Raw genomic sequence first — 14,228 nt, 5'->3', positions numbered from 1 at the left:
GTGTGGTGTGTGTGGTGTGTGTGGTGTGTGTGTGGTGTGTGGTGTGTGGTGTGTGGTGTGTGGTGTGTGTGTGGTGTGTGTGTGGTGTGTGTGAGTGTGTGTGTGTGTGGTGTGTGTGTGTGGTGTGTGTGAGTGTGTGTGTGTGTGGTGTGTGTGTGTGGTGTGTGTGTGTGTGTGTGTGTGTGTGTGTGTGTGTGTGTGTGTGTGTGTGTGTGTGTGTGTGTGTGTGTGTGTGTGTTGACCCGTATGTGGTTGTTGGGGTCAATTCTCAGCTCCTGGGTCCTTCTGTTCGCTGGTCGCTACTAGGTTGGTGAGTTACTGCAGTTATTGTACCCTCAGAGCCCGGTCTCGGGCCAAGCTCTTCTTAAAGCTCTGTATGGATCCTGCCTCTACTTCTTCACTCTACAGATTGCTCCACTTCCTGACAACTCTAAGGCTAAACAAATATTTCCTAACATCTTTATGATTTATCTAAGTTTTCAACTTTTTAATTGTGGCCTCTTGTTCGTGTGTCCCATCTCTGAAACACTACCCCTGTCCACCTTGTCAGTTCCTCTTAGTATTTTTGTACATCGTTCATGATCATATCCCCTTTGCCCTCCTCTCATCTAGTGTCATCAGAGGACAGGATTTGCCGGACGCGCATTTGCTGCAAAGTTATTTAGTTAATGTGCTCCTCAGGTGATATGCTCGGTGTAATACTCACTTCAAAGTCATCCTTCAGTGAGATTTGCAGCTTTTAGCCACCGAGCCTGTATTCCGTCTACGATCTTCTTTGAAATTCCTCAAATTTCATAACTTCGCAAATGTTGGGGTTAAACTCAAGGAGCCATTTCTGACCTACTATGGGATCTTTATTATTACTGCATATATTCTATATAGAGTGATCCGAGATCAAAAAATTTCAATATGAATAGTGGGTGCTTACATGAGAGAGCAGTAAATGTTGTTCCCGGTGATAACACCTGGACACACGTCCAACACCACAAGTTGCTGTACCTCTGTATTCTTCATGTAACCATGGATGCAATGGGTTTTTTTCACACAGCGGACTATAAGCTTGTATCTGAGAGCAGCAGCTGCAGCAACAGCTGCAAGGCCAGCTGTCGCGGTCACAAACCCCTACCCCCACCCATCCATCACCACCCTACCCCCACCGATCCATCACTACTATACCCCCACCCATCCATCACCACCCAACCCCCACCGATACACATCACTACCATACCCCCACCCATCACTACCCTACCCCCACCCATCCATCACCACCCTACCCCTCCCCATCCATCACCACCCTACCCCCACCCATCCATCACTACCCTACCCCCACCCATCCATCACTACCCTACCCCCACCCATCCATCACAACCCTACCCCCCACCCACCCATCACCACCCTACCCCCACCGATCCATCACTACTATACCCCCACCCATCCATCACCACCCAACCCCCACCGATACACATCACTACCATACCCCCACCCATCACTACCCTACCCCCACCCATCCATCACCACCCTACCCCTCCCCATCCATCACCACCCAACCCCCACCCATCCATCCCTACCCTACCCCCACCCATCCATCACTACCCTACCCCCACCCATCCATCACAACCCTACCCCCCACCCACCCATCACCACCCTACCCCCACCCATCCATCACAACCCTACCCCCACCCATCCATCACTACCCTACCCCCACCCATCCATCACTACCCTACCCCCACCTATCCATCACCACCCTATCTCAGTAGTAGTAACCAGTTACCAGTCTCAGTAGTAACCAGTTACCAGTAACCGTCCGTTGACTCAACGACCAACCGTCTTGAGTCACGGTCTTCATATTGTGCTGAGCTGACACTATTTCAAAACACCCACTACGGGGTACTGGCCAGTTTTACGAGTGTAACCAAGGAGATAGGTACGGCTGGCAAGAGCTCTGTCCACATAACAGTAATTATACGTATAACAGCCTACGTGAGTATTTCTACCCTAATCCACGTATCGAACTCCCACATGATAAATGGTGTGCAGCGGTGTGGAGCGTGGATTTACGTTTTTAAGGGTAATTCAAGGCGTTTGAAGACTGTTGTGAGTAGCCGGCAGGGTCAAAGGTGAGTCTCCAGCCACCAGCTCTACCCTCGCGCACCACCAGCCAGCAGCAGCTACTCCCCTCAAACCTATTGCCTGCAAGCCTGTTGCAGCCGTTTCAAGCTTCCTGGCTTAGTTCGTGTGCTAATTGCTTCAATCTCCGAGGGGTTGACCCGGATTTGCAATTAAGCCAGTCAGTAAGCCAGACTGTGGAAGTGAACGCCAGTCAGCCTATCATCCAGCCTGTCTCCTGTCATCCAACTGCTCCTCCGTGCTTTGTGCATCGTTACACGTCTTCCAGTCATCCATTCTCGTGGGGTAAGCCAGTCAGCCAACCCAGCTTCTAACCCAGCTGAGAGAGAGAAGTAAGCCACGCAGTAAGAAGTAAGCCAAGCTCCTCTGAGGTATTGTTTATATCGCTTTGTGCTCCCTGTTGGATGCTAAGAGTGGTTTTTACCATTCCTGTGGCATAGAGTGGCTCTCAGTAGTAGTAACCAGTTACCAGTCTCAGTAGTAACCAGTTACCAGTAACCGTCCGTTGACTCAACGACCAACCGTCTTGAGTCACGGTCTTCATATTGTGCTGAGCTGACACTATTTCAAAACACCCACTACGGGGTACTGGCCAGTTTTACGAGTGTAACCAAGGAGATAGGTACGGCTGGCAAGAGCTCTGTCCACATAACAGTAATTATACGTATAACAGCCTACGTGAGTATTTCTACCCTAATCCACGTATCGAACTCGAAGGTCTCATAGGTAATGCACTTATGGTGTACTTAGATGACGTAATCGTCATGTCTAAAGACGTGGATACACACTTGAAAAGACTTGATGTAGTACTTGGTAAGCTTGAAGAAGCCAATTTAAAGATCAAACTGTCAAAATGTCAATTTTTCAGATCAGAAATTAAGTTTCTTGGTCACGCAGTCACTCCTAGAGGGGTTACGACTGACCAAAGTAAAGTAACTGCAGTACTAAATTTTCCAACTCCCAAAACTGCTGATGCCGTAAGATCCTTTGTGGGCTTAGCAGGTTTTTATAGATCTTTCATTGCCAATTTTTCTTCCATAGCTGTTCCTCTAACTGAGTTGCTTAAGAAAGATGCTCCTTTTGTTTGGACCTTCCGTCAAGAAAGAGCATTCCAAACTCTAAAAGAAAAGCTAACATCTGCTCCAATTTTGAAATTTCCAGATTTTTCTAAGCCTTTCTATCTGACAACTGATGCTAGTTCAATTGGCATAGGTGCCGTACTAGCTCAGAAGACCGATGGCAAGTACAACGCAGTTGCATTTGCTAGCCGAGTCCTTACGAAGGCTGAACGTAATTATACAGTAACTGAGCAAGAAGCTTTAGCAATAGTATGGTCTTTAAAGCACTTCCGAGACATTATTTATCAGTACTCTGTTCATGTCTTGACAGATCATGCTCCACTGATACCCTTATTCCAGAACAAACAACCTACTGGAAGGTTAGCTAGATGGACCTTGACTATCCAAGAGTTCAATCCCACCTTTGAGCATTTACCTGGCAAGTCAAATGTAGTCGCAGATGCCTTATCGCGACATGTTAGTATAGTAACTGCAGACCCTCCATTTAGTGCTGAAGATGTAAAGAATGCTCAACGAACAGATCCCATGTGGTCTGGTGTGATTCGATTCCTGCTCCAGGAAGATCTTATTCTGACTGTGAAGCCACCAGCACCCATCAGTGACTTTCTCATGAACCAAGAATTACTGTATCGAACAGCCGAGTTGGGTACTCCAAGCAGAAGAGTATACCAGTTAGTAATTCCACAGTCACTAGTGAATGTAGCCTTACAGCTAGTTCACGATGTACCAGGTGTTGCACACCCTGGTATGGATCGTTCAGTAAAACAAGCCAGATTGAAATACTTTTGGCCTCGTATGGCAACTGATATTTCTGAGTATGTTAGGAAATGTAGTGTCTGCATGCAACATAAAGGCAATGCTAATGGTCCTAATCCAATCCAAGTGTATCCAACTACTAGCGAACCTTGGGAAAGAGTTGCGCTAGATTTGTTAACTAATTTCCGATGTTCCCTCCAAGGTAACAAACATCTGTGTGTTATGGTAGACCATTTCACCAGATATTGTGAGTTAGTTCCTATTGCAGATAAGACTGCCGAGACAGTAGCTAAAGCGTTTAAAGAACGCATTATCTGCAGGCATACCACCCCTAAGTCCCTAGTAACAGATAATGGAGGTGAATTCTGTAATGAAATTCTTGAAAATTTGTGTACCTTGTACAAGATCTCTAAATCCACCATTGTTCCTCATCATCCTGCCAGCAATGGGTTAGCGGAACGAACCAATAAGAAAGTACTTGATGTATTGAGAGCCACTATCAATCCCAATAGTGAAACTTGGGATGAAGTTATACCTGATGTGCAGTGTGCTATAAATTCTGCTTACAATGTTTCTATAGGTGACACTCCACATTATGCATTGTACGGTGTAGATAAACGTTTGCCTTATGAGTTGTTATATTCTAATCCGAAACCAAATTACAACCCTGATGATTTCGTAGCAACTCGTACCAGCTTAGCTCAAAGTGTTTTTAGAAGAATCCGTGAAACACTTCATAAATCAACAGCAGAATTTACAAGAGTCGCAAACACTCGATCAAAGCCATCCAAAATCAAAGTAGGTTCGAGAGTTATGCTGATTAACTTTAACAAAACGTCTGCAATGCCAAAGCTTGATCAATGGTTTGTTGGTCCTTATCGCGTAGTTGAACATATCACTGGTAATAAGTATAAGGTTAGAGAGATTAGTACTGGTCAGTATAAAGAATCGCATTTGGATCATATGAAGTTAGTATGTGATGATAATGATGTTCCAACCCAGACTAATGTGACAGACTCTGACAATCCTCCTGATCCTGTACTCTCTTCCTCTGATACTCAGTCAGACGATCAACCTGAATGTCGTTATTCCCTACGTACACGACAGGTATTGAGAAATCCTCAAGTATCATTTGTAACTTCCAATTCAGATTTGCCTCAAATACAGCATGAGTTAGTCAATGCTACAGAATTTGATCCTCCCAGAGAGGACACCCATTCTGCATATGTCAATCACACCCTAGCAGAGTTGGGGTTAAATGTAAATAACCTGTATTCCCACATGATACCTACCCCCACCCATCCATCACCACCCTACCCCCACCCATCCATCACTACCCTACCCCCACCCATCCATCACAACCCTACCCCCACCCACCCATCACCACCCTACCCCCACCCACCCATCACCACCCTACCCCCACCCACCCATCACCACCCTACCCCCACCCACCCATCACCACCCTACCCACACCCATCCATCACAACCCTACCCCCTCCCATCCATCACTACCCTACCCCCTCCCATCCATCACAACCCTACCCCCACCCATCCATCACTACCCTACCCCCACCCATCCATCACCACCCTACCCCCACCCATCCATCACCACCCTACCCCCACCCATCCATCACTACCCTACCCCCACCCATCCATCACTACCCTACCCCCACCCATCAATCACAACCCTACCCCCACCCACCCATCACCACCCTACCCCCACCCACCCATCACCACCCTACCCCCACCCACCCATCACCACCCTACCCCCACCCATCCATCACTACCCTACCCCCACCCATCCATCACTACCCTACCCCCACCCATCCATCACTACCCTACCCACTCCCATCCATCACCACCCTACCCCCACCCATCCATCACCACCCTACCCCCACCCATCCATCACTACCCTACCCCCACCCATCTATCACTACCCTACCCCCTCCCATCCATCTCTACCCTACCCCCTCCCATCCATCACTACCCTACCCCCACCCATCCATCACCACCCTACCCCCACCCATCCATCACTACCCTACCCCCACCCATCCATCACCACCCTACCCCCACCCATCCATCACTACCCTACCCCCCACCCATCCATCACCACCCTATCATGTGGGAAGTTCGAACACGTGGATTGGGTAAAGTAATACTCACGTAGGCTGGTAGTACGTATAATTACAGATAATGTGGGGAACGCCCTTACAGCCGTACCTATCTCTCTTGCTCCTCTCGTAACACTGACTGGCCGCCCACAGTACCCATATGTGAGGGGGTCTTTGAATACTGCTAGGTCAGCACAATATGAGTTCAGACAGTGACTCAGGCAGAGACGGTTGGTCGTGAGTCAACTGGCACAGTGGTTACTGGTAACTGGTTACTACTACTGAGAACCCTACCCCCACCCATCCATCACCACCCTACCCCCACCCATCCATCACTACCCTACCCCCACCCATCCATCACCACCCTACCCCCACCCATCCATCACTACCCTACCCCCACCCATCCATCACCACCCTACCCCCACCCATCCATCACCACCCTACCCCCACCCATCCATCACCACCCTACCCCCTCCCATCCCTCACCACCCTACCCCCACCCATCCATCACTACCCTACCCCCACCCATCCATCACCACCCTACCCCCACCCATCCATCACCACCCTACCCCCCTCCCATCCATCACCACCCTACCCCCACCCATCCATCACCACCCTACCCCCTCCCATCCAACACCACCCGACCCCCACCCATCCATCACTACCCTACCCCCACCCATCCATCACCACCCTACCCCCACCCATCCATCACCACCCTACCCCCTCCCATCCATCACCACCCTACCCCCACCCATCCATCACCACCCTACCCCCACCCATCCATCACCACCCTACCCCCTCCCATCCATCACCACCCTACCCCCACCCATCCATCACCACCCTACCCCCACCCATCCATCACTACCCTACCCCCACCCATCCATCACCACCCTACCCCCTCCCATCCATCACCACCCTACCCCCTCCCATCCATCACCACCCTACCCTCACCCATCCATCACTACCCTACCCCCACCCCTCCATCACCCCCCGACCCCCACCCATCCATCACCACCCTACCCCCTCCCATCCATCACCACCCTACCCCCACCCATCCATCACCACCCTACCCTCTCCCATCCATCACGACCCTACCCCCACCCATCCATCACCACCCTACCCCCTCCCATCCATCACCACCCTACCCCCACCCATCCATCACTACCCTACCCCCACCCATCCATCACCACCCTACCCCCACCTATCCATCACCACCCTACCCCCTCCCATCCATCACCACCCTACCCCCACCCATCCATCACCACCCTACCCCCTCCCATCCATCACCACCCTACCCCCACCCATCCATCACCACCCTACCCCCTCCCATCCATCACCACCCTACCCCCACCCATCCATCACTACCCTACCCCCACCCATCCATCACCACCCTACCCCCACCCATCCATCACCACCCTACCCCCTCCCATCCATCACCACCCTACCCCCACCCATCCATCACCACCCTACCCCCTCCCATCCATCACCACCCTACCCCCACCCATCCATCACTACCCTACCCCCACCCATCCATCACCACCCTACCCCCACCCATCCATCACCACCCTACCCCCACCCATCCATCACTACCCTACCCTCACCCATCCATCACCACCCTACCCCCTCCCATCCATCACCACCCAACCCCCACCCATCCAACACCACCCTACCCCCACCCATCCATCACTACCCTACCCCCACCCATCCATCACCACCCTACCCCCACCCATCCATCACCACCCTACCCCCTCCCATCCATCACCACCCTACCCCCACCCATCCATCACCACCCTACCCCCTCCCATCCATCACCACCCTACCCCCACCCATCCATCACCACCCTACCCCCTCCCATCCATCACCACCCTACCCCCACCCATCCATCACTACCCTACCCCCACCCATCCATCACCACCCAACCCCCACCCATCCATCACCACCCTACCCCCTCCCATCCATCACCACCCTACCCCCACCCATCCATCACTACCCTACCCCCACCCATCCATCACCACCCTACCCCCTCCCATCCATCCCCACCCTACCCCCACCCATCCATCACCACCCTACCCCCTCCCATCCATCACGACCCGACCCCCACCCATCCATCACCACCCTACCCCCTCCCATCCATCACCACCCTACCCCCACCCATCCATCACCACCCTGTAGACAGCCTGTACTGTCAGGACAGCCTAAGCTGTCTGCTCTGACTAGTTCATATTTCGCGGCATTTAAGTGCTGCCCTCTGTAGGCTCACCCAGGTCAGTTGGAGGCTGGGACCATTCGCTCTCACTCCCCGGCCCAGGGACTTGATAGGCAGAAGTGCTCCCCCTCCACGGACTGGCTTGCGGTCATTCCCTCACATTGCCCGTTGTGTACTCACTCCTATCCAATTAAAGCCAAACTAGTCCACAGCCGTATCATTGCTACCTACGCTACCTCCTTCGGCACTAAACCGCTGTTCAACAGCAAGAACAGTAATAACAGTGGAGTCAACGGCATTGTGAGCCTACTCGGGGTGGAGGGGTCGACGCCCATCAACACCATCCGTCAACTCCAGTCAACATCATCCGTCGTCATCCAAAGCACCTGCTGGCCTAAAGAGTTATCTGTTACTCCCAGCGTCTTGACGGGGCCTGAGATAGATCTTCGTCCTAGATTTTTCCCACAAAATCTGGACAAAGGCGTCACGGTGTCATCTCCAGCCTTAGCAGTCACCTGTTCACCTCATCACCCTCTCTACAGCCCTTCAACACCCTCCAGCACCATTCTCCTGCCTCCTACAGCGTCCCTACGCCCTTCTCAGATACAGGTAGAGGTGAGGTCGTTTAGTGTGTTGGCTTTGCGTGGCTCCACCCGTGACCACGAGGCAGCTCTGGGGTTGGTTGATACCCTAGTCAGCGTGTAAACACACCAGCCTCCTCTACAACCTTCTCTGCTATGCAACTACGTCCATCTAGCCGTCCGTGTGTGTTGTGTTCTTCCCAGTTTCCTCCAAAAACACGGTCAGTTTTTTTTTTTCTCATTACGCACTGTGTGCAGCAGGATTTTTTTTTATATTGTGCACACTGACCACATAGACCCATTCTTTCACATGCAGGCCTACCAAGTTTTTCTCGCTAGATTTGAAGGCGCTAGAATTTATGTGCACTAGCACGTCACTATCCCTGGTGCGCCGTACTAGTACGTCAGAAACCCTGAAAGGGTTAATAATCCGGCATTATCAAGGCTGAAAATGGGAATATCAGCTGCAATCAAGAATTAGAAATTTCTTCAATGTCCTTTGTTGTGGTAAGTGTAAAAATTCCATATGAAGCAACTATAATGTGGTTGGAAAATAAGAGGACTCTGAATCTTCTGGGCAGCACACCACATGTTAAGTACACATTCTCTTTCAATAGTATGCAGGATTGGCAACTCTGTTAGCTATTGTTAGGGAGGTGTTAGCATGTGATCTACCAATTCTAGTGCATGACCCAAGAAATATTTGGGTGCATTTACGATGATATATAAAATTAATGCATGTCATTTATGCCTCCATGAGGAAGTGAAACAGAATTCTTCCTCTGTAAGCCATGTGTGTCATAAGAGGCGACTAAAATGCTGGGTGCAAGGGGCTAGTAAACCCCTTCTCCTGTATATACTACTAAATTTAAAAGGAGAAAATTTAGTTTTTCCTTTTGGGCCACCCGGCCTCGGTGGGATATGGCCGGTTTGTTGAAAGAAGATGTCATCTGTGCACATTATTCTCTCCTCATTGTATTATAATGTGTATACTCTGTGGATCAAACCACTAATTAGTAAGTCAGGTCATTAATATTACAATACAGTCCACACATTCTAATTTACCAGAGTTACTGGTTTTATTAAATGTTAATAAATTTATTCATAGGTCCAACTTTGTGTGAGTGTAGTTTGGAGTGGGTGGGCATTGAGGGAGGTGCAGTGTTGAGACCTTTTGTACCTGAAGTCCCACCTAGCTCTGAGGTGCAACTAACATCAGTGAGTACAACTATTATAGTTGTACCTGGCCCAAATTATATGCATGTAAGAATTCAGGTCAATACCTGTGAATCTCATGCATAAAATTTCTCACACTGCCTGTGGCTGCATGTGGCCTTTGCTTCCACTACATAATAATCACTAAATAATTTCCCTTTCTAATAATTTTCTCATACTTTATTATCACTCACCAACATATTCAACAATTATATAAATGCAGCTAGCATAAGTAAATGACTGTTAAGCCATAAAACTATGCAGTGTAACTATTTGTCACTAGCCTCCTTGTACAATCTCCCCTTTGACCCAAGCATGTCAGGAAAACTAACAGGGAACAGTGTAGTAAAGAAAGTGAATGCCAGACTAAAGTTCCTCTACAGACAGACGCAGTGTCGCAGTGTCTAGCTCTCATGTCTTGCTCTTCATGGCACTCTGCCTTAAAAAAAAAAAAAAAAAAAAAAAAACTAATTTAAGTTACAAATCACCCAGAACAAAACGATGAGATTCATCCCGGACCTGGGTCCCAGAAAGCATGTAGGTCAGAATGAATTACAACAACCGGATATGCTGAATGATGAAGACAGTAAATCAACCAAAGCTAAGTTACATTTATAAAATTTCTCACAACCAGTGTCCCCAATATCTTACTGCCAATTTTGTCCAGGCCGGAACCCAAAGCAATTACAGTACTGTACTAGGGTAAGGGAGAACAACTTTGCAGCACCTACAATCAGTGGTAAGGCTTCAGATACATTTTATTGTACAGCAATAAAGGAATGGAATAGACTACCTGCACATGTCAAAGCCTGTCATAGCATAAGCCAGTTCAAAAAGAAAGCCAAAATGTACCTAATGAATATGGCTACAGAAAGGGAAGAGAGTGATTTCTTGTATATCCAGCATACATGTACAATGATCTGATGCTATATTTAATGTCAACGTAAGTACGTATCTGATTTTACCTTACCCCTAGTATATATCGTTTCATTATAACTACTTTTAACATAGTTAAGATACTTACCTGTTTTTAACTTTTAAGTATAATTAATGCCTATCACAAGGACCCCACTGGTCACTCTGTCTGACTTTTTGGGTTATCCTAGATAATCTACACACATGCTGCTATGTATGACAATCTATGTAACTGTATTCATGTGTACCTGTATCTGAATAAAAACTTACCCACACTTCTACTCTCATTTAACCACAATTTTCTTAGAAATTATTAGTTACGAGCTTCATTTTCTTCTTGACACATCCAGTATCACTGTTACTCTTTTTGGGTGCCAAGATTAATATTCAGAGATAAGACTGGGTGATATGATGGACAACAGAGCACAAATAAAGGCTACAAGGGTCAACCATGGCTGACGCTCAACACTTCACTACATAAATTCCTCAGTGACATTACCACACTGTATTATCAATCACCAATATAATCAACAGTTATATAAATGCAGCTAACATAGGTAAATAACTGCTTATGGTATAAGTATGTGTAATTACAGTGTAGTTGTGTGTTAAACTAGCCATGTGCACAACCACCTACCAGACGCATTAACCACCACTTCTATATCCACAATCACAACCACAGTCTTTGAAATGTGCCAGTGTGCCATAATGGTAATGGTGTGCTACTATTGGAAGTTAAAAAGTAAATTTAAGCTGAATATTGAAAATGCAAGCTATGGGTGTCTACTGTACATAGTGGGGGTTCTGCTGGGCGAGGGAGACGAGCTGGTGTAGAGAAAAGAAAGAGGCTACTCACTCTTGGTTGTAGGTGGCAGGGTCCTGTGGGGCACCGATGACAAGGACACCATCTTCGTTGTAGTGGAGACCCGTAACACTTGCATCAGCAAAAGTACTGATAAAAGGACCTAAATTTTGGAAAGCTGCTACCCGCACCCATCTGCAAAACACCGTAATCATGTAATACATACCCACAACAAAAATAATATACTCACTAGTAATTAGTAGAATACTGTTACACTATTTCCCTTATACTTTATACATACTAGACCAGATACGCAAAAAGCCGAGTACAACCTGGCATCCTTTACCTGCTCTGGTCAGTTAGTAAAGATACGAAGACAGGTGAGAGCATATTTTTTCTAGTAGGTAGTGAGCAAGCGCAGGACACACCCATGAAGACCTCAGCACAAGCCTTTCTTACACCCCATACACCGTCCTCACATAGGTTCATAAACCGAGATACCTGCAAGTAAAAATCAGCAATGAAATAGTGTCGACTCCTGACATACTGGTGATCAGTTCTGAGTACTTTCTTTACTCCATTAGCCAGGCCTGTAACCACTTTTCTTGTGATACCCGATCAGCCAGGCTATTGCTACCTGTAAACCACAGACCCAGCAACCATTCATCAACCCAGCAACTGGAAGTTTTCATCAAAGAGTAAGCTGTGTGGGTGGTACTTCGCATGTGACACTTTACAACGATCACTAAGTTAGGAAAGCACTTATCAAAATTTGAGATACAGTATACCTTTGACAGGTTTCAATTATTTTCCTAGTACCACAACTTGTCTGGTTCCTGCCTGATCAAGCAGGCTGCTGGCAGCCTGGTGACCCATATATCCATCACAGCCTGGTTGATTTGTACTTCTCGGAGTGAAAAACAGATACAGTGGACCCTCGGTTATTGGCCATAATCTGTTCCAGAAGGTCGGCCTAAAACCAAAATGGCTGAAAACCGAAATAATATTTCCCAAAAGAATTAATGTAAATCCAATTAATCCATTTCAGACACCCAAAAATATTAACAAAAAATACATTTTTTAAAGATTAACTATAGTTGTACATACACAAAACAATAAGAACAAAATAAAATGACTAACGAAATGGATAAATTAACATTTAAATCACTTTTACCTTTAATGAAGAGTTGTTGGTGTATGAAAAATGGCGAGGAGCGGAGAGGGAAGAGAGTTTACTGTTTGGAGACAGGACAAAATGCTTAAGTATGACGCTATTATCAACTCTACGGCTTATTTATCTATCACAATTCATCTAATATGACATAATAAACAATATTAACAACACAGAAATATATATACTCTAGAATGAATAACATATGTCATTACATATGTGGTGTTGGTGTTGGGTTTATAAGGGCCACTGACAGCATAAGCCATACATATAGTGGTGGTGGAGGTGGCAGCAGAGGCCACCACCACTATTCACACAAACAATGTATGGAATTTATAAATAAGATATATTTACACTTACCTTGGAGGAGATGCTGGCATTGGTTTAGGGTAGTGGAAGATATTCAGAGGGTGGCATATACTGTCAGTGGCCCTATATACTTCCAAAATCATTGGAGGAGTCAGTTTCGTGTCGTCCATTTTCTATCGCTTAATCACTTAACTTACTTGTTACACTGTTAATACTACAGTTTATCGCTGGCTGGCACTATAGCCTTTACTGACTCCTGCTGCTTTTGTATCATACATATCGAAGAATCACTGAAACAGTGAAGGAGGCACATTCTCCCCTCTTTCTCCTGCCTTCACTCATACTTTTCAACAACTTCTTTCTTAAATTCCATCGTGTTTCTCACTTTCTTTACCATAGGAACTTTACTAGGAACTTTCATGGTTGTTTATTTCACAGTTGCACTCGATCAATAACCACAAAAAATAATAGATTATGGCAAAATATTTGGATGAATGACCGGAAGTTTCCTCACTCGCCCAAAGACACAGCCAGACTGAGTCACGAACAAGCGAGCAGCTGGCGGGTGGTCAGGTGGACGCATCCAATACGGCCGATTAGCAAAATAATGGCCAATATCTGGAATAAAATTTTGGCCAAAAAACTGGGTGATAACCAAGTTGGCTGATATCCGGAACGGCTGATAACCAAGGGTCCACTGTACCTGATAATGTACACATGGAAGATACTAAGGGCTTTAGTCTCAAATCTGCACACTGTCATAACACAGTAGCGTGAGTTTGTATGGAAGTGTAAAATAGATGCAGTGCAAAATAGATGCAGTGAAAAGCAAAATGAGAAAATTGTGTCAACACCCATGGTCCAAGACTATTTACCTTAATACCAGAAGATATCATGCATACCGCTGGAATAAGTGTACATGTTTTCAGGAGGAAACTGGATTACTACCTTCTTCA

General features: G+C 47.1%; 1 protein-coding gene across 4 annotated transcripts in view; it reads right to left on the bottom strand.

Annotated features, from left to right (window-relative positions):
- The window catches only part of LOC128705977 (Protein phosphatase PP2A regulatory subunit A), a 649,426-nt gene that overhangs the window by 77,860 nt on the left and 557,338 nt on the right, over positions 1 to 14,228 (bottom strand). For 3 of the 4 annotated variants that reach the window (XM_053801054.2, XM_053801049.2, XM_053801060.2), the window contains 2 exons: positions 12,139 to 12,293; positions 11,847 to 11,987 (listed from right to left, as the gene is read on the bottom strand). In XM_053801054.2, coding sequence (XP_053657029.1) covers positions 11,847 to 11,987; positions 12,139 to 12,293 — 296 coding nt within the window. Of the gene's footprint in view, positions 1 to 11,846; positions 11,988 to 12,138; positions 12,294 to 13,323; positions 13,809 to 14,228 lie in introns of those variants that run through there. The other variant, XM_053801065.2, reaches the window with a different exon arrangement.

Source organism: Cherax quadricarinatus, chromosome 3 (genome assembly GCF_038502225.1).
Source record: "Cherax quadricarinatus isolate ZL_2023a chromosome 3, ASM3850222v1, whole genome shotgun sequence".
Taxonomy (NCBI): domain Eukaryota; kingdom Metazoa; phylum Arthropoda; class Malacostraca; order Decapoda; family Parastacidae; genus Cherax; species Cherax quadricarinatus.
The sequence above is the reverse complement of the archived record's forward strand: the minus strand, read 5'-3'. Positions and strand labels throughout refer to the sequence as shown.